The sequence below is a fragment of the Sander lucioperca genome, chromosome 2 (genome assembly GCF_008315115.2).
Source record: "Sander lucioperca isolate FBNREF2018 chromosome 2, SLUC_FBN_1.2, whole genome shotgun sequence".
Taxonomy (NCBI): domain Eukaryota; kingdom Metazoa; phylum Chordata; class Actinopteri; order Perciformes; family Percidae; genus Sander; species Sander lucioperca.
In genome coordinates, this window is record NC_050174.1 from 20,336,853 (window position 1) to 20,355,452 (window position 18,600).

General features: G+C 41.7%; 1 protein-coding gene across 1 annotated transcript; it reads right to left on the reverse strand.

Annotated features, from left to right (window-relative positions):
- Window positions 1–1,148: 1,148 nt before the first annotated feature.
- On the reverse strand, window positions 1,149–18,270 carry engase (endo-beta-N-acetylglucosaminidase). The gene is made up of 16 exons (XM_035998955.1): window positions 18,266–18,270; window positions 16,686–16,802; window positions 11,747–11,826; window positions 11,427–11,628; window positions 9,995–10,143; window positions 9,719–9,873; window positions 8,147–8,295; window positions 7,870–8,041; window positions 6,910–7,016; window positions 6,680–6,791; window positions 4,516–4,721; window positions 4,231–4,370; window positions 2,856–2,949; window positions 2,656–2,767; window positions 1,642–2,038; window positions 1,149–1,570 (listed from the first exon to the last, which is right to left on the reverse strand). The coding sequence occupies exons 2-16, from the start codon at window positions 16,760–16,762 to the stop codon at window positions 1,566–1,568; spliced, it is 2,157 nt and encodes a 718-aa protein (XP_035854848.1). The 5' UTR covers window positions 16,763–16,802; window positions 18,266–18,270; the 3' UTR covers window positions 1,149–1,565.
- Between the last annotated feature and the right edge of the window lie 330 nt (window positions 18,271–18,600).

Here is an 18,600-nt window from a genome sequence, read left to right on the forward strand (position 1 = left end):
AAAAAGCCAAATCTATAACAACGTGCATGGACAAATGTTTTACATAATTTTTCACAGGGACATTGTTTTGTTGCACTTATGGTGTGGTATGGCTTGTTTGTCACTAATATGAATCGCCTTTATGGTCTGCAAGAGTTGAGGTTGACACTTTGATTATCAACAGCTATACAGAAGCTCTTTGAGGCCGGGCTGTTCAGCATGCTAACATGCAGTGTTCAGCAGGTATACCAGGGTTTCTCCGGGGTCTAAAGTCTAAAATTTCAAAATCTAAATTTTAGGTCTTAAAAAGTCTTAAATTTGCTGAAGTATTGTGTTCTATGTCCTAAATAATTTTAAACAGGTCTTAATTTTCCTACGTCCATGTAACATTACCTCTAATGCTCCTTGAAATGTTTTTTTTTTTTTATTCCATGGGGTTGTAGTTCTTTCACTCGTCCAAATATAATTCATTGTATAGAGATTATTAGTAGCTTTTATTCAATTTGAATACATTTATTTACTTTGCAAGTACGTTTGTGACTCTGCAGTTCGTTGTTCTTTAATGTCGCGAGATAGGTCTTAAATTTCATTCATAAAGGTCTTAAATGTGACTTGGTGAAACCGGCAGAAACCCTGTATGTTTGCCATCTTCTAGTTTAACATGTTAGCATGTGGACATTGGGTACTTGACAGCATACGCAATGGGATGTCATTAGTTCTGCAGGTATTTGGTAATTACAAAAGAGGATTAGGGCCACACGTCAAAAAATTGACTTCTGAGTTTAAAGTCAGAATTCTGAGAATAAGTCAGAATTTTGACTTTTTCTTAGAATTCTGACTTTAATAATGCTGACTTTAAACTCAACACATTTTTTTCACATGTGGCCCTAATCCTCCTAAAGAATTGGACATGTCAATGACCTCATGGTGGCGTTAACGTTTCCTTGTTGAGTGATCAACACTTTAAGGCAAGGACCCCTTAACTGAAAGAGCAGGGACCCGTGTGTGTGCAATCATTTGGTGGTCCCCAGGCCCCCTGCAGTAACTCTGAGGACCCCCTGTTGAAGATCTCTGCTGTAGGAAAAGCAATTCCTATTAGTCGGCCCCCCACTTTAGTTCAGACTATAATTGTAATGCAACTTGTAATTACTTCAGCGATGCCGTTACTCTTCATCTAGCGCCATCATCGGGTCAACTTTTTATTTTCTCGAATATAAGCACAAACCTGCACATCCCCCGTCAGCCTCAGTGTACTGTATGTTTAAAGCTATTTAGCACATGCTAGCATGCTAAACTAAGATGGTGGACATGGAAAACATACCTGCTAAACATTAACATCAGCATTCAGCTCAGTACAGCCTGACGGAGCGGCTAGCATGGCTGTAGATGTGTCAAGGCCCAGATATACTAGCTTTTTAACAATGCGTATGTGTAGACAGCGGCGCGAACGGCATTGTTTACATACTTGCCTGCGTACTTTGCATTTTGTCTTCTGAGCCAAAAAACTAATTGAAGGTTATTAAAGTGCTCCTTTTAACATGTGCATGATTCATCATAAACGCAGAATGTGGCTGCCATGAATAGGGTCACCTGGTTAAATGGCAGTACCGTTCACTAAAGAGTCAAGGAGAAGCGGCCTGATGACAGTTATGTCGAGTCATTGTGTTGAGTCCTCTGTGTAGCTGAGGCTTCTTCTTCCCCAGTGGCTCTCCGGGACCGGGAAGCCCTTCCTGATCACTGGCTCCACCACCAGCTCCAGCAGGCTGGGTGCTTCCGGCACCGCCAGCTCCGTTACTCTGAAAATATTCGAATACGCCCGGCCCACCAGAACCAGCTCACCCGGGGGGATTCGGGGGTCGGGTCCTCTGAGCCGTCGCCAGTACACCCGGAAGTGGCGCACGAGATGGGTGGGGTAGTCCCAGCGCAGAGTGGCGTTTAGGTGCAGGCGGAGGGAGGTGGACTCTGGCGAGGTCCCGGCAGCACGCAGCCACACCACGTCGTAGATGCACAAGCCCTGAACCAGCTCAGGGGGGACCTGCAGACTGGCTACATCCAAGAGCTACGGGAGACAGAACGATTATGTTGAAGTAGTTTTACATTTATACGTAGAAAAAGGCTACATTTCGTGTGGAAAAATGAAGTGCCTTTGGTGCTGAAAATTTGCATTTGAGACATTTCAGTTTCAATAGTTTAAGTCAGAGATCTTCAAAAGGTGGTCCGGCACCCCAAGGGGGCCCTCAGAGTTACTGTAGGTGGGCCACCAAATGAACTGGATCTGTGGATGGCTACCTTAGTGACTACCTTACCTATTCGCCAATATCATTAATGGGTTTTTTTTACAAATAGGCTGATTTATATTTGCTAATAATATGTTGGATTCATATTAAGACAATTTCATTTTTGAAAACGCTTTCAAAAAATTAACAATAATTTTGGGGCCCACTTGCAATAACTCTGAGGACCCCCTTATGGGCCCCGGACCCCCTGTTGAGGATCTCTGTCCAAATCACATGAAGTCCTCTGGTAATACTAGTCCCTGTAATCTGTAGTAATGCATAAAAAAGTGACTCAAACCGATTCATCGACTATCAAAATAATTTCCGATTAATCTTATAAGTGACAACTAATAGATTCATCTTTGCGGCTCTAATTGAGAACACGCTGAAGACATCTCACCATGATTTCTCCCACCCGGCAGCTGAAAGCTGTGTCCTGAGGCTGTCCATTCCGCTGGATGTTGAGACAAACTTCTCTCAGATCACAGCCACGAAGCTCCAGCTGGGAACACCTGCCCACAGTGGCATGAAGGGAACAGACAGACTTTTACAATGAAATCCATTAACTCGGCTGTTATTAAGCTGTTAAGAGTGCCTTACCCAACAGTCCAGCCATCTGGACTCAGGCTGCCACACAGCTGAGTGAAAAGGCTCAACGGCTGGAGCCTGTCATCCAGTGCCACGGGAGACACAACTGCAGAAACACATACACTTAAATGATCTGAAGAACACCTGGAAGAATGGAGTCTGCTGAGTATTGACTAATGTTGGAGTGTGACATACCTGAGACTGAAAAGAGAAATACATTGGACCACATGCAGGAACATTTTATCCTTAACCTCTCTAACTTTTTTTCCTTGTACGAGTGTTCCGAGTCCAATTCATGGACTCTCTTAACTGTAAATCGCTTGTTTGAGCCTGTTAAATACCACCTGGTCATGAGTAGGGGCACGTTCCATTCAACTCAATTTTATTTAAAGTGTGAAATCACAACAGAAGTTATCTCAGGACACTTTACAGAGAGTCGGTCTTGACCACAATTTACAGAGACCCAACAATTCCCCCCCAACAAGAGCCAGCATATGGTGTGACAGCGGCCAGGGAAAACGTCCTTTTAACGGACACAGAAAGAGAGAGAGAGAGAGAGAGAGAGATACAGAACGTTCACGAAATGAATTACATACTCCGACCTGGAAAAAGTCATTCATGCATTTATCTTCTCCAGACTCCACTACTGTTAACTCCCTCCTTTCAGAACGCAGCAGCTCGGGCCTCTCAGCGGTTTTAGCAGACGACATCGCATCACCCCAAGCCTGGCTTCTCTCCACTGGCTCCCTGTTCAATTTTACAATTGATTCTTAAGATTTTACTGATCACTTTTGAAGCTCGTATGGGTCTGGCTCGTAGCTACGTAGCAGAGATGTTGGCCCCGTATGAGCCAGGTCGCAGCCATGCATCCTTTTGGCTGTTCCAAAGTCTTAAATCTAAAGGGGACTGTGCTATTGCCATCAGGGCCCCTAGACTTTGGAACGACCTGCCGAGGAGAGAAGGCCCGCGGAATCAGTGGACTCTTTTAAGTCACTTTCTCAAAACCCATTTTTATAGACTTGCTTTCATGTGATGTTATCACTTTTTATATACTCTTTTTATTTTCTCTTTTTACTGGTTCTTTTGATCTGTATATCTTTTATTGCTACTGATCTTTATTCTATTTTATTGCTTGATATTTGTATGCTTATTATGTCTTCTCATTACTATGTTTTGCGTCTAGTGCCTCTTGTTTTTTTATGTACCCAGTTTTGTCTTGCAAATGTTTGGCCCCACGTTTTAGCTGTTTGTTATTTTGCACTTTGTAAACTCAGTTTTTAAAGGTAATATACAGTATATATAAATAAAGTTATTATTATAAAATGATTATAGCTGGCTGGGGTAGGATAAGCGGGTATGAACACTGGATGGATTGTGTGAAACTCACGTTTGACATCCTGGACGTTGTGTGTGCAAAGACTGGCGTCTGTTGTCTTCAGCTCCAGGGAAACTTTGATCCCAGTCGATGGCTTGTAGATGAGGGTCACCAGAGTCTTGGATGGCAGGGGTACATGGAGGGAGAAGATCCTGAGAGATACAGAGTGCCGTGCATGTACTGTGAGATGTGTGTGTTTGGGCAGATAGTGGTGGCAAGATCACTTTTAAACCCAACATGAAAATAAAGCAAGGGTGAAGAAGAAACACACACACACACACACACACACACACACACCTGGCACAAACTGGAGACGTGTGAGTGGCGGGGATGAGTCCGTCCAGCAGCAGTGAGCAGCCGCCGTTCCAGGCGTCCTCGGGGCAGCCGCGGCTGCTCAGCCAGCCCTGACCCTCCAGCGAGCCCTGGCCCTCCAGCTCCGTGTGGTAGTACAAAGGCTGGATCTCCTGGGCCGTCAGGTTGAACCAGCTCCTGGTCGCCTCACGCTGCGCAAACACACAAAACAAGACTGCAGTCTAGGCATGGGCCGGTATACGATTCTGACGGTATGATAACCTTCAGCATTGTGTAGAAGGAATTATGTCTAAAATAAGGCCCTAAGGCCTGTCAAATCTGACTCCAATTTATTCATTCTTCTTTGATTGGACTTAAGTTTACCCAAAACACAAGGATCAATCTGAGACGAAGACTTCAGTTAAGCAAATTTTACTGAGTCCAGCATAAAAGTTACACACAATTGTGGGTTCATAAAACAGAGACTAAGTTTCCCTAGCAATCAGACATCACGTCAGAGCTGGTCCACCAAGTTGTTCTCTGAATTATGAACCCTCCTCTATTCTCTCCCTCAAACTTTTATCCTTTCCTCACAGGGGGGGGTGTCCTCTAGTTTCTAGACACACACACACACACACACACACACACACACACACCAAGGTCGGGACCTTGTGGTGCAACTTCCTCGTGTGTTCTGTAACTTTAACTACCTTTCCTGTGTTTTCTGCTTATCTGTTTGGTACACAATGCACTCTTATGCCATAAAGGCTTAAACTATTGTTAAAAGGGTCAAGCTTAACCTTCTATGCGTCAGTGACATACATGGCCAAAGTCATGTATGACAATATTCTGCACTACACATATTTATTTATTTATTACTTTGTGTCACCTCCTACTGTGCAATTTGCGATTTCTATTCATCCGCACCTTAACCATCTGTATTTATATGTTTTTACCTGTCTGTTTATAATTAATTATTATACTTTTTGTATATTTTTCCTATGTCTATTCTTTGTGTATTTACCTTATTCTGATGTGTGTGGATTTTTTTTTTTGAGCTGCTGTAAAAAGGGAATTTTCCCCAGTGTGGGATTATTAAAGTCTATCTTATCGTATTTTAATTGCTGGCAGTGTTGTTGATTTTTAAATGTATTCAAAGATGGCGTTCGAAGTGTCAGACAGTGTTTTATACATCATTAAATGCAGCATTCCGGTTGGTTTTTTTTAGACGAGGGTTGAGGTAGCAGCAGTCACATTGTGAGAATCTGATCCTAAATTCCTGATTATGTCAGAAATTTTGACGGCGGCTGTATTTTGGTCATCACAGTGCCCCATAATTTGATAAACAGAATAATGCTTAATGTAATAAATATCATCATCATGTGCACATGACACCAGGCTGCTACAAGAAAACCACACAGAGAAGTTGAATTAATCCTTTTTTTTTTGTCTTTTTCTTATGAAACAAAAGTGCCGGTTCATTACGGTGCAGACACTGTGGTGTCACAGCAATAATGATATGATGTGACCATTTGCAGCATGAGATGCAGTGGAACTAGTTTTGGGTTAATGCCATCACATAGACTATTTGTTTATATCATCATTGTACTGATTAAAGGGGAACTATGCAGTTTTTTCTTTAGCTTAATTTACCTTAACTGAACAGCTTCGGAGTCATTGGAATGGTTATATGACTTTTTTTTTTTAGCTGAACGGTGGTCGTCTCGCTCCCCCCTTAGCGCCTGTGAGCGGAAAAACCACCCTTGCAACTTTCGGCCGGCGAGTTGCCGGCCTCGGCGCCAGGAAGTATCGCGTGATATCAGGTCTCGCGATGTAACGAATTGCTTCACGGCACTGCACACATACGCCCATTCGGGAACCGGCTAACAAGGTAGCGATGGAGTTTTTCACACTATTGTCGTGGCTGAGCCGGCAAAAAAAGAAGCAGAAAGCTAGGAAAGCATTGTCGGAGGAACAGAGAAAGAGGAAAACGGCAGACTGACCGAGAGAGGAGTCAGACACGAGTAAACATAGGAGCTGCCAAATATCTATTCTGATGCTGTAGGGGGAGCTCTATAGAGAAACCTGCCAGCAAAAAGCCAGAAAACAGCGAAGAAATGGGCAAAACTGCATAGCGCCCCTTTAACACAGCATCCAGCTCCTACAGTACCTGTCCTCTCCAGTAGATAGCCTTCCCAAAGCCCTGGCAGAAGGAGGAGATGAAGGGGAGGGGAGAGGCTGGCCGATGGATATACAGGTAGTCTGACAGAAGAGCCCAGAAGCTGCACACAGGACAGGGCTCCGTTTCAAAAACAACCCTCACGTGCACTTTTCTTCTGCCTTCCGAGTCAAAGGTTAATGTGTGTATTCATGTCAGTGTTAATACTGCGTCGGTCTTACTTGTCCTGATTCTTGCGGAATTGGGTCTTATCGCTGTGGGTCTCGTACACCCAGCCTGGAGCAAAGATGGCTGCGGAGAATTTGTGCTTCCGGATGACTTCCAGCGCCTGTCGACAACCAAGACAAGAAGGTGCATGCTGTCAATGATCTGATGACGGTCAGCGCTTCTTCAAAAGCACGTCCGCACACAGCCACACGCATGTGCACGAGCCATGTAACAAAGTGCTTTACATTATAAAAACAAACTAAGACAATAATGTCACCCCCCTCCCCACACACACACACACACACGCACACAGATTTAAAGTAAAAGGCAATAAAAACATGACGTTAGGAAATGATATCATGAATGGCCACTACCAGCATAAAACTCAAATATTCAATAAGGAAATGCAATTTGTAAATAAATTAACAAATAAATAAAATAAATACAATTTTCAACTAAAGCCTGGTTAAAAAAGGTTAGATCTTTAGTTTTGCTTTTGTTTTTAAAATCTAAAAGTTCTGGGGCGCCCTGATAGCTCACTTGGTTGAGCATCTGCCCCCAGTCCTTACTGCTGTGGCCCAGGTTCGAGTCCGGCCCGTGGCCGTTTGCTGAACGTCAGCCCCTTTCTCTCCCCCCCCCCTCTCCTGTCTTCAACTATCCTATCTAATAAAAGCCAAAAAGCCCCAAAAATAACCATATTAAAAAAAAAAAAAAATCAACGTTTTCTGCTGCCCTCAGGTCTTCAGGATGGCTGTTCCACAGATGTGGGCCATAACCAGTGGTGGACTGTAACTAAGTACATTTACTCAAGTACTGTACATTTTCCTGTTGATGCTTACATACTTTCCTTAAGTAACATTTTCAATGCAGGACTTTTACTTGTAACACAGTATTTTCACAGTGTGGTATTAGTACATTTACTTAAGTAAAGGATCTGAATACTTCTTAATACTCCATAATAATACACTGTGTACCTTATTTGTTTCCAACATTCCTCCCACCACCTTGCCTCGGGCGAACACGTCCACCCCGATGTAGACGTCAGCCTGGCGGCCCTGGACCCCGCTGTAGTCCTGCATCCACTCCAGGTTCTGCTCTGTCCAGTTGTAGTTGGTGAAGAAGCCATCACAAGCATCGAAAAACATCCTGTCACGGAGAGATTGAGATCAAGTATCGGATAGGTATTCGTGTTGCTAGAAACGTCTTGGTTTGTCTAAAGGGACATGATGTTACCCATTTTCATGTCTCTACCTGTTGGACTCGTTGAGTTCATTTTGCCATGTTAGCTGTCCGTTCTCGATCACACTGTCGTACCACAGGACCAGGCTGCCAGACACTCGCTCGTGCATCTGGTCTGTGAGATAGCGCAGGAACAAAGGTGTGTTCTCCACCGCAACCTTCTGCAAGCAGAGGGCAACACACACACACACACACACACACACACACACACACACACACACACACACACACACACACACACACACACACGACGTGACGTGCTTCAGTCAGCACGGCAAAGGCCGAGATGTGTAATGATTCATATGAGATTATAATCATCAGTAAACACAAAGTACAGCTGAGGCTGATTGGCCTGGATGCCAGCCGAGTTTAGCCCCGCCCACAACATTTGAGGTCGGGAAGTATGGCCTGGACTTGATCCGTTGTGGAGCAACTACGCTTGAGCCAGGGCCGTTCGGACCAATCAAATTGTCAGGGCGGGCCACGTCGCTAAAGAGCAAGCAAGGGTTGAATTTGTTTACAACAAAGTTGGCTGCCATCGCGTCTGTTATAGAAGATATCGACAGCGTATTCACTTTAAAAGAGGAACAGAGAACCGCGATCGCGTGTGTATACGCTAGGGGTGCACGATTCAGAAAATGTCACGATTCGATATCGATTTTCGATTCAAAAACGATTCACAGTATGTAAATGTAGTTACTTTTCTCATGTGATTGCAGTAGACATACAATCATTCGCGATACGAATGTGAGTCGATTTTTTTTTGCACACCCCTAGTATGCACATTGCCACAGCCGTCCGCACGACACGGAAACTGCCGCCTCTGCCTTTGCTCTGTCGAAGCCTGCCTTTGACTTGCGGCTTCTGGAGGAGCGCCCTGGTAGAGCGTGCGCCCCCTGTACCAAGGCTCAGTCCTTACCGCAGCAGCCCAACGTTCGATTCCGACCAGCGGCCCTTTGCTGCATGTCCTCCCCCTTTCCCGTCTACAGCTGTCCTATCGATAAAATGGCCCCATAACATTTTCTAAAATAAAATACACGTGGTAAATCAAGACTAAATTATAGTTTTGACTTGCACCCTCTCCGGCTCCCTGTAGTCTTCATCACCCACCCATCGACCTCAACAGCACAATGGGTGCCAGGGCTTTCTCCCACACTGCACCAAAAACTTGGAATTCACATCCGCATATTGGACTACATGACAGAATTCAAAACTGCTCTTAGAATTCATGTTTTTAAACTATCTTACTCACTTCGACTGCATCTTATTTTATATCAAACTTGACTCGTTGTGCTATGCTTTGTAGCTTATTGAATGTTTAATTTTTGCTTTTTCATTACTGATGCTTTGTAGCTTATTGTATGGTTATTGCTGATATACTGTATGTAAGGTGAGCTTGAGTCTCTTGAAAGGCGGCATTAAAATATTATTATTATTACTTGGTAAGTTTAACTTTTAACTTACCACACTCATCATTTTGATTTAGAAAGTCAAAATCATAACTAAGTATATTATTGTATGACATACCTTATGGGCACACTGTGACTGTAATGTCTAGGCATATTGTGGTGAAGTCGGACTCACGCTGAGAGGGTTCTCTATGTTAATGAGCCAGCCGTCGAAGCCGTAACAGTAGCTGATCTGGACCAGTTTATCAGCCACGGCCCGGTACGACTCCTCCTCTTTCAGGAAGGCCTCGCACACTGCGGCGCCATCCGTCCACTCTGTGATAAACGTCCCTAAAAAAAAAAAAAAAAACACAAGGAGATTGTATGCATGAAGACAGGAAGCCTGATTTAGACAGGACTGAAGTTCTATTTCTAATTATGACACCCTCATATCTACCCCCTTTTCACTCACCCAGAACGACGACTCCATGTTTATGAGCAGCATTGGTCCACACAGCAGGAGGAATTGTCACCATTTTGTGTGTGAAGTAGTTGAAGATATCAATGTACTGCCAGTGGTAGAAGGCATACGGCGCCTCTGTGTTTGTCCCCTGGGCAAACCTTAATAACGAAGGAGAGCATGACCGCAGGTACAGGATAAACAGTAATATCTGTGAGTAATGAATGAGAATGATGGTAGCTTAACTATAGAACTCTTAACGCTGAATCAGGGAAGTGAAGAAAAGCCATGTGTGAATTTACTGTGAGGTGTGTTTTGTGTTCTGGCTTTTAGGGAGCGGTTAGCCCCAGGCTAAGGGAGATGCAGCTGCTGGCGCGGTCGGCGCGTTTGTCGTCCTCTCTCAACGTGTAGCCGCGCGCAGCAGTGCGTTACGTATTTGGCATTACGTAGGTAGGTTATACAGTAGGATACGCATGGAGGGGAATAACATTCATCAGATCTCATCAGATGTTTCCTAAAATAAATAAAGAATAAAGAGTGTTCACAAGTCCCGCATCTTGAGTCTTTTGAGGACGAGTCTCAAGTCAAGTCTGAAGTCACTGTGTGTGTGTGACTTAAATGCGACTTGAGTCCGAGTCTCAAACTCGAGTCCCCGTCTCTGCCACGTACTTCGGACCATGAAATGTACACTACCTAATGTCGATATAGCACCAGCTCACTGTGAGCCATAGGCGTAATTTATGGGGGGGGGATGAGGGGGGTTACAACCCCCCCAATAATCCAAACTGGGCTTTTCTTTAAGTTTTTGTTTATTTTTATTATTTTTTTATTTTTGCATTTAGATTTTTCAGATTTATTTCCAATTATTTTTTTTTGGGACAATTTTGTCGATGTTTTTTCTGCCTTTTTCAAGGTTTTTGGGACAATTTTTGACGTTTTTTATTTATTTTTATTTTTTTTTAAGATTATTTTTTGGGGGTTTTCCGCCTTTATTTGATAGGACAGCTAGGTGAGAAAGGGGAGAGAGAGGGGGAAGACATGCAGGAAATTGTCACAGGTCGGATTCGAACCCCGGACCTCTGCATCGAGGCATAAACCTCTCAGCATATGTGCACCTGCTCTACCACTGAGCCAACCCGGCCACCTTTTATCGAGTTTTTTTCCGAAGTTTTTGCCACTTTTCCCGACGTTTTGTTACTTTTTTCAAGTTTTTTTTTTTTTTTCAATGTCGAACCCAAAGTGACGACTTGCTGTGAACTGTACATGAGAAATGAGCTGGAAGGTCAAGTGTAGCTTTTGGGATGACGTTACAAGATCAGGGAGAGTAACTTTAAGAAGCCGTTTCTATTTAGACCTATATATATATATATATATATATATATATATATATATATATATATATATATATATATATATATATATATATATATATATGCACCCATACCGGTCATCTAGGTAGCCGCCCATCATGTCATGAGACACCAAGGTCCGATGTAGACACCTGGCCAGAGGAGGCTCCCGAGGTGCTAGAGGGACTGCTGCCACGTTAAAGGGGTTCGCCTCGCTTCGTTTCCACGACAACAGCTCCTCCAAAGTTTGAAGGCCACAGCTGATCGGTTCGGTGGTGTCGGCGTCGTAATGTTCGGCTGAGAGGGAGAGGAAATGATATAATCCTGCGCTTAGATCTCCACACACCGAGACGTGAACTGCAGCTCAGATTGTTTCAGACTGAACAGGTGAACTACTGCTAACAAGTCCACTCACCTGGCAGCGGCGAGGGCAGATACTTGACGTCTTCATGGACACTGCTCGAACCCATCGGTTGATCCAAACAAGACTCCAACCTGGTCAAAGTACAAAGTGGCAAGGTGAGACTGAGCCCAAGGGCATAGGTTTTGTTACAAACACTTAATTTCCTGCATTTTGGTGAATTTTATTTTGCAACAATTTATGGTGCGAATGGCTTTATTTATGTAAAGACAAATAATGATTCCCCTGTACTGTTGAAAACTTTCTGAGACCTGGTTAAAGCCAGAAGTTTAAATCTACATAACTATATCTTTATTGTTTCTCTCATTCCTGTTTTGTTCTTTAAAGCTTTAGTGTGTAACTTTTCGATATTAATGAATGTCCGTGATATTCAAGCCATTGCCAAATGAGTTGCTACAAAGCTAATCAATACTATCAGCTCCACACAACTCTCTCTCTATTTCTCAGTATGGCTATGTTCAGGAGATTGTGGCGTCCGGCGACTTTCGCGCGCAGAAACTCGAGTGAAAATAACGACCTCTTCTGAAGAGTCCATCGTGTTTTTTTTATCCTCCTTAGCTGCTAGCAACTGCATCAAGGAGGGGCGGGGGCGCGTGCGCGATCACGGAAGGCTTGTATCATGTGGATGCAACAACAGTGGTGTTGTCATTACTTATAATTCCTCATGGGGGGCGACAGAAACTACGCACTATAGCTTTAAAGCTGTCTTCCATGACCATTCCATTTACCTCAAACTATTCACTAGTCTGCAAAGACAATTAACCCCTTTAAATGCCTGCTGTACTTTAATGTGCACTGAAATAAAGTAAATTACACGCAACTAATGTGTTTTCATAAATAAGCAGCTAGGGAGCTCGATTATGGAAAAAAAAAATCTACATTTTTTTGATCAATATTGAAATCAATTATTGAACACAATTACAGTACTCATTGACTTTTAGAAACATGTAGCATTTGTTCAATTTGAATAGCAGTGTAACCGTTGAACAAATCAACAGTGAAAACACATTACACTGCGAAATTTCCCTTAAAACTTTTCCCGTTGAACTTTTTTTTAAATTCCCCTTGATATAAATAATATTCAAAATATATTCAAATGTTGGCCGAGTGAGTTTAGTACTTCGGGAGGGGCTCGATTACGTTGTTTTTGTCATCGTTAGGAGCCGGAATCTAAATCGTGATCAAACGTTGATTATTTGCAAAGCCCTTCTGAGAGCCATTCCATTGATTTTGACACATCAACGTCAGTTTACTGTACTCGCTACGGAGAGTACTAATCAGTCTGTGAACACTTGTATAATGTCTTGTGAGTCTCTGGAAGAGGTTTGTCAAGTCTACAGTATTGTGATCAGTGGAGAGTTCACATTTAGAACAAAAAGCCTGTGTTAAGTGGAGGAGTGGAGATGTGGGTATTAAGCATCAAGCAAGTAAGTAAAAGTAGGGATGCATCGATCCGACTTTTTCAGTCCCGATACCGATGCCTGGGCTTTGTGTATCTGTCGATACCGATCCGATACCGTTGTTGAATTAATAATACACTGTATACCTTCCACCTTATACCTTCCTTTACCATGTGGAAGAGACTAAAGGCACCAGACTTTCCTAACTAAGACAAAATAACATAGATGTAATGTCATGGTTTTGGTATTTTGTTCCGTGTTTTGTCTTATTGTGGTAGTCTTGTTTTTCAGTTTTGCTCTGTTTCCTGTTTTTATTTTGATAGTCTGGTTTTCTGTCTTGTCTTGTCTGGTTTTACTTCCTGTCTTGTGTTTTCACACGTGTTGCTGTTTCTGGTTTTGTCAGGTACTATTCTGTGGTGTGCTGTGTGTACTAGCTCGTTTCTGGTTTCCTTGTTAATTCCTGTCTTCCTGGCCTGCATGTTTTTTGGGACTATATCTTGTAAGTTTTTTGCTCTGCCAGTCGCCTGGACACTCTTTGTTGTAGTTTTTTGTTGTTAATAAATTCTGAGCTGCATTTGGGTCCAAGCCTGTTCTCTACAACGTGACATGTAATGTATTGAATTCTTATTTATTTGTACACTAAACTCTTCCAGCATACGACACGCGTGCAACAGAGGGGGAAAAAAACTAACAAAACTGGATCGGCCCGTGGATCTGTTAATTTTTCTGATCCCAAATCCAGATATTTTGTCAATATCGGGACCGATATCCGATCTTAAAATCGGATTGGTGCACCCCTAAGTAAAACTACTGCTTTTGCAGTCAAGTGTTCCCTGTGAAGGAATTTTCTGCGTCCAAATACCGGTTCTGGCCCGGAGGCCTAAAGTTCTGACTCCAATTTTATCTTATAATTCCAGCGCATTTGTTTATAGGTTTAAATGGCACCAAAACTCAAGGATGGAATCTGAGACGATAAAGTTCAGGCAATGATCTTTATCTAAGTCCAGCAATTAAGTTTACACAACATATGTGAGTTCACAATGAGACTACAGCATGTATCCCTAGCAACCAGACAGTAAGTACGGAGCTTTGGTCCACGAAGCCTCTCCAAAATGGTGACCCCGTTTTCCTGACCTATCCCTCAACTTTATCTTCTTCGTTGATGGTGTCATCCTGTCTCGTCTCCGGGCAGTCTTCTTCAGCTATCTCACGCCCACACATACCAGTTGTTACTCTTTGTGGTTTAACTGTAGCTTCCTCTTTCTTGCTTTTCGTAACCTTGAACACGCATGTATCAACCTAACGGCTTATCTCCTGTTCTGTCCATTTCTCTGTCTGAAACTAAACAGGTTCTAACATACGATCACATTTCTAAAACTATATTACACTGCATTCAAAGCTGTAAAATAACCCTTTCTGTGCAACTAAGTCATTCTTCCATGTACAAAGGACGCAAGTGTGCTCCCTCTGGATAATTGTAACCATCTTTCTCATAGTATGCGTTAGGGCTGGGACTAGAGCTGGGCGATATGGAGAAAATCAGATATCACGATATTCCTGACCAAATACCTCAATGTCGATATTGCGACGATATTGTAGGCTTGACAATTGTTGCTTTAAAATGTTTTCACAATTAGATTTTAGATAAATAATTATCAATAGTGTGGATATAATGACAAAGTGGGTAAACGCAAATAATAAAACAGCTAGAACAGTCTGGTAAGTGAAGAAAATTACATTAATTTACTGTAATGCAGCCTTTGAAACCAGAAGAAGACAATCCTTATGCCATATCCCGATATTATGATTTTCAAAATCTAAGACGATATCTAGTCTCATATCTCGATATCGATATAATATTGATATATTGCCCAGCTCTAGCTGGGACGATATGCTTTTGTCCCGATCCGATTCTGTCACAATACATGGGTGCCGATTCGATTTGTATTGCGATTTTAATTTGTTGCGATTATAGAAGTATTGCGATTAGATAGTATTGAGCATTGCGATGTTCTAGTCCTTCTTTAACAAAAACAAAAGTTGAATAATACACTTCTAGAGACAATAGATCATGAGACATTTCTAAAAAACTAATTGTTTTCTAAGAAGAAAGCACATCACACGTCAGTCAGTCAGTCTGTCTGACATTTATTCCATCTGTAAAGAAGAACGTAACGGGGAATTTTCTGCTTTCGCTCCGTTTAGCTGGAAACAGATATCATGTAGTCGCATTCGGCGGTACCGTATAAACACAACAATATTTAGGTCAATCATTGGTTTGAAAAAGCAGGGGAAAAAAAAAAAATCACGATTCTAGTGAAAAGAATCGGTTCTAAAATCGTCACACAAAAAATCACGATACATACGATTTTCGATTTTTCTTCCCCCCACCCCTAGTATGCGTGCAACTCTACAATGAGCATATCATATTCAACTTAACTTCCTACTTTAGAAATAAAAGAGGACATCTATAAAATGAAAATATCTCTACACCTGTCAGTGTTTTCCTTTTAGATATGACGTTTCTGGATGAAATACTACTGCTGCATTAATGTGCGCGTTGCATTGTACTGCTGTTACTATACAGAGAGATAGGTCTGGCAATGCGAGACTATAGGCTACTGCTGGAAATGTTTCAGGCTGTGCTAATTGTAAATCCTTTCATATACTGTTGGGTAGTTTAATCTACAGCAATGCATCATATTCCATAACATCATCATATGTTTGTAGCGTCGCTGATGCATTTTCCAGCTGATTCCAGCTTTATGTTTTTGGAAGACATAGGTGAACGTAGTTGGTGGGGGGGTTTAGGGGTTCCTCCATTTAGAAAATGTTACGTTTTTATATAAAAAAAAAAGAAAAGAAAAATGCAACTCCACATACTTTTGGCACATTGCACACAGTCTAAAACAAAAATCAAAGACAAAGCTTGCTAAAGAAGTCCACTGAGGACCAACTACAATTATTAGATCTGAGTCATTTAATCAAGTTATTTAGTTAGTTTTGACGCTCAAATCAACTTAATATTCATTCAGGTTAGGTGCTGCCCAAAACGGCTTGGGTGCTGCACACCTAAACCTTATAATGGCAGGGAAAACCCTGACTTCATTCTTCAGTTTATCACAAACATTCAACATCAACACATCTGGAGATACGAAGTATTCACTGGACAGGAAGGGGATGAAAAACTGTCATCTTAAAAGTGGCTAAAGCTGTCAGACAAATGTAGTGGATTAATATAGTACAATATGTACCTCTGAGGGGTAGTGGAGTACAAGTATAAAGTAGCAGAACGAGGAAATTCTCTAGTAAAGCAGTACCTCAAATGTGTACGTGTACTTCACGTGTACAGTCCGCCACTACTATTTCATTTCTTTGAAGATGAAATGATGCCACCGTGTTACAACTCTCAAATGTAACCAGTCGTAATAAACAGTGAGTTAAAGTCACTAACTAGCCGCCGTCCTCCTGTAAACGGTAAACATATGTGACACCATGTGTGAAAGTAAGGGAGTAAGGTTACAGTAAGTTACCGGCTGGGCTCACTGGTGTCCCTCTGATGATCCGCTGCCTCCTCATTTGGCTTGTTTCCATCCACAGACAAAGACATTTCAATTTTTTTTTTTAAATATATATATGAAATACAGAATCTTTGGTTTAGCTGAGACTGTCAGTACCAGACCATCGAAAAACAAACTGTTTTAAGAAGGCGGAAACACCTTGTGGTCGGAAGTGTTTAGCGTTGTTGCTACAAAATTAAAACACTTCCGTCACCAGTCCTTCAGAATAAAAGCGTCATTTCCAAAAAACAAAAAACAAAATCCACATTCTAAAACTTAAAATGAAAAAAAAAAAAAAAAAAAAAGTAGCATGTCAGATACGTTGTTATGCTACTTTATGTAAAAGGGCGTTCTTCAATACTTAGCCTACATTTTAACTTAAATAACCTTATCGTGTTTCCTTTTATGTTAAATATCGCACAACTGCCACAATACACAGAGTCAACTTTAATAAAGCCAGCGAATTTGTTTATTTGAGAGGAATCCGTGCAGTAAGCTGCTTCCATAAGCATGGACTGAGGTCAGCTGGACAAAGGAACCACTCTTTTGTTGTTGTGCAGGCCCAGACTCCTTTACTTCGAAGAGATGAGTCCCGAGCAGGAAACCAAAGGAACAACAACATATGAGGAAGGCCAATATGGCGGCCGTAAATTATACGTCCTCGCATAATGCTGTATGCGCGATATGTAGGCTTCAAGTTGAAAAATAAACAACAGCGTTGACACTCTTGGCTTGACAAGGATTTTTTTTTTAAGTTAGTTTGGAACTTATTAAATAGGATACCGTAGAAGTTTAAATCACACGGTGAGGTGTATAGGCTATAGCCTAGGCTAAATGTTGCATCTTTAATATAGACATATAGGCTAACACATGGTATAGGCTAATATAAGGCTGTGATTTAAAGGATAGGGGGTATAGTCAGTGGTGGAAGAGGTATTCAGATCCTTTACTTAGCCTAAGTAAAAATAGTAATACCACACTGTAAAAATACTATATTACAAGTAAAAGTCCTGCATTGAAAATGTTACTTCAGTAAAAATAAGTAGGCCTATCATCAGGAAAATGTACTTAAAGTAGGCTATTAAAAGTAGCCTAAAAGTAGGCTACTCAATGCAGAAAAATCCTTATATTTTAGAAACTGGAAACGATCAAAACACTTCAGTTAGGCCTATATAGGCCTATATTATGTTTTACATCATATTTTATAAACTACATGTGTTTTGAGTGCAGAAAGCTTAATATAAATCTGTCAGATTAATGTGGTGGAGTTAAGTGTACAGTAGGCTATTTCTCTCTGAAATGTTGCAGAGTAGAAGTAGAAAGTGGCATGAAAAGAAAAGATTTAAGTAAAGTACAAGTACCTCAACATTTGTAGGCTACAGTACTTGAGTAAATGTACTTAGTTACATTCCACCACTGGCTATAGTTAACCGTTCATACCTCTTAAGATCACTGCCTATTTTATTTTCTCCAACAAACCTGCACTACCATTTCAGCCAGGCATAACCTAGCTGGTTTACATTCAGATATCTGATCCCATACAGGCAATATACTCTGATATATAATTCATATTTATATGTAACATTTTGAATCCGGATCCTGTGAAAAAGAAGCATACAAAGACACAGATTGGATGAGTGATTCAATCAGTCAATTCATCAAAGGGGCACTACAAACATGTAGCCTAGAAGAAAGAAAGTAGGGGGTGATGAAGCATAATCTTATCAAATCAATCAGGCTTAAAATTAAAAGTTCATTGTTACTTTTTATTACCTATTTTCCGTGCAGTTGTTTCCTAAACCGAAACGTTGTTCCTGAAAGTTGCAGTGTGGGGGCAGCTGTTAGCGATGCTGGTATCTGTTGGCAGCTCTTCACTTAGAAGCTCTCT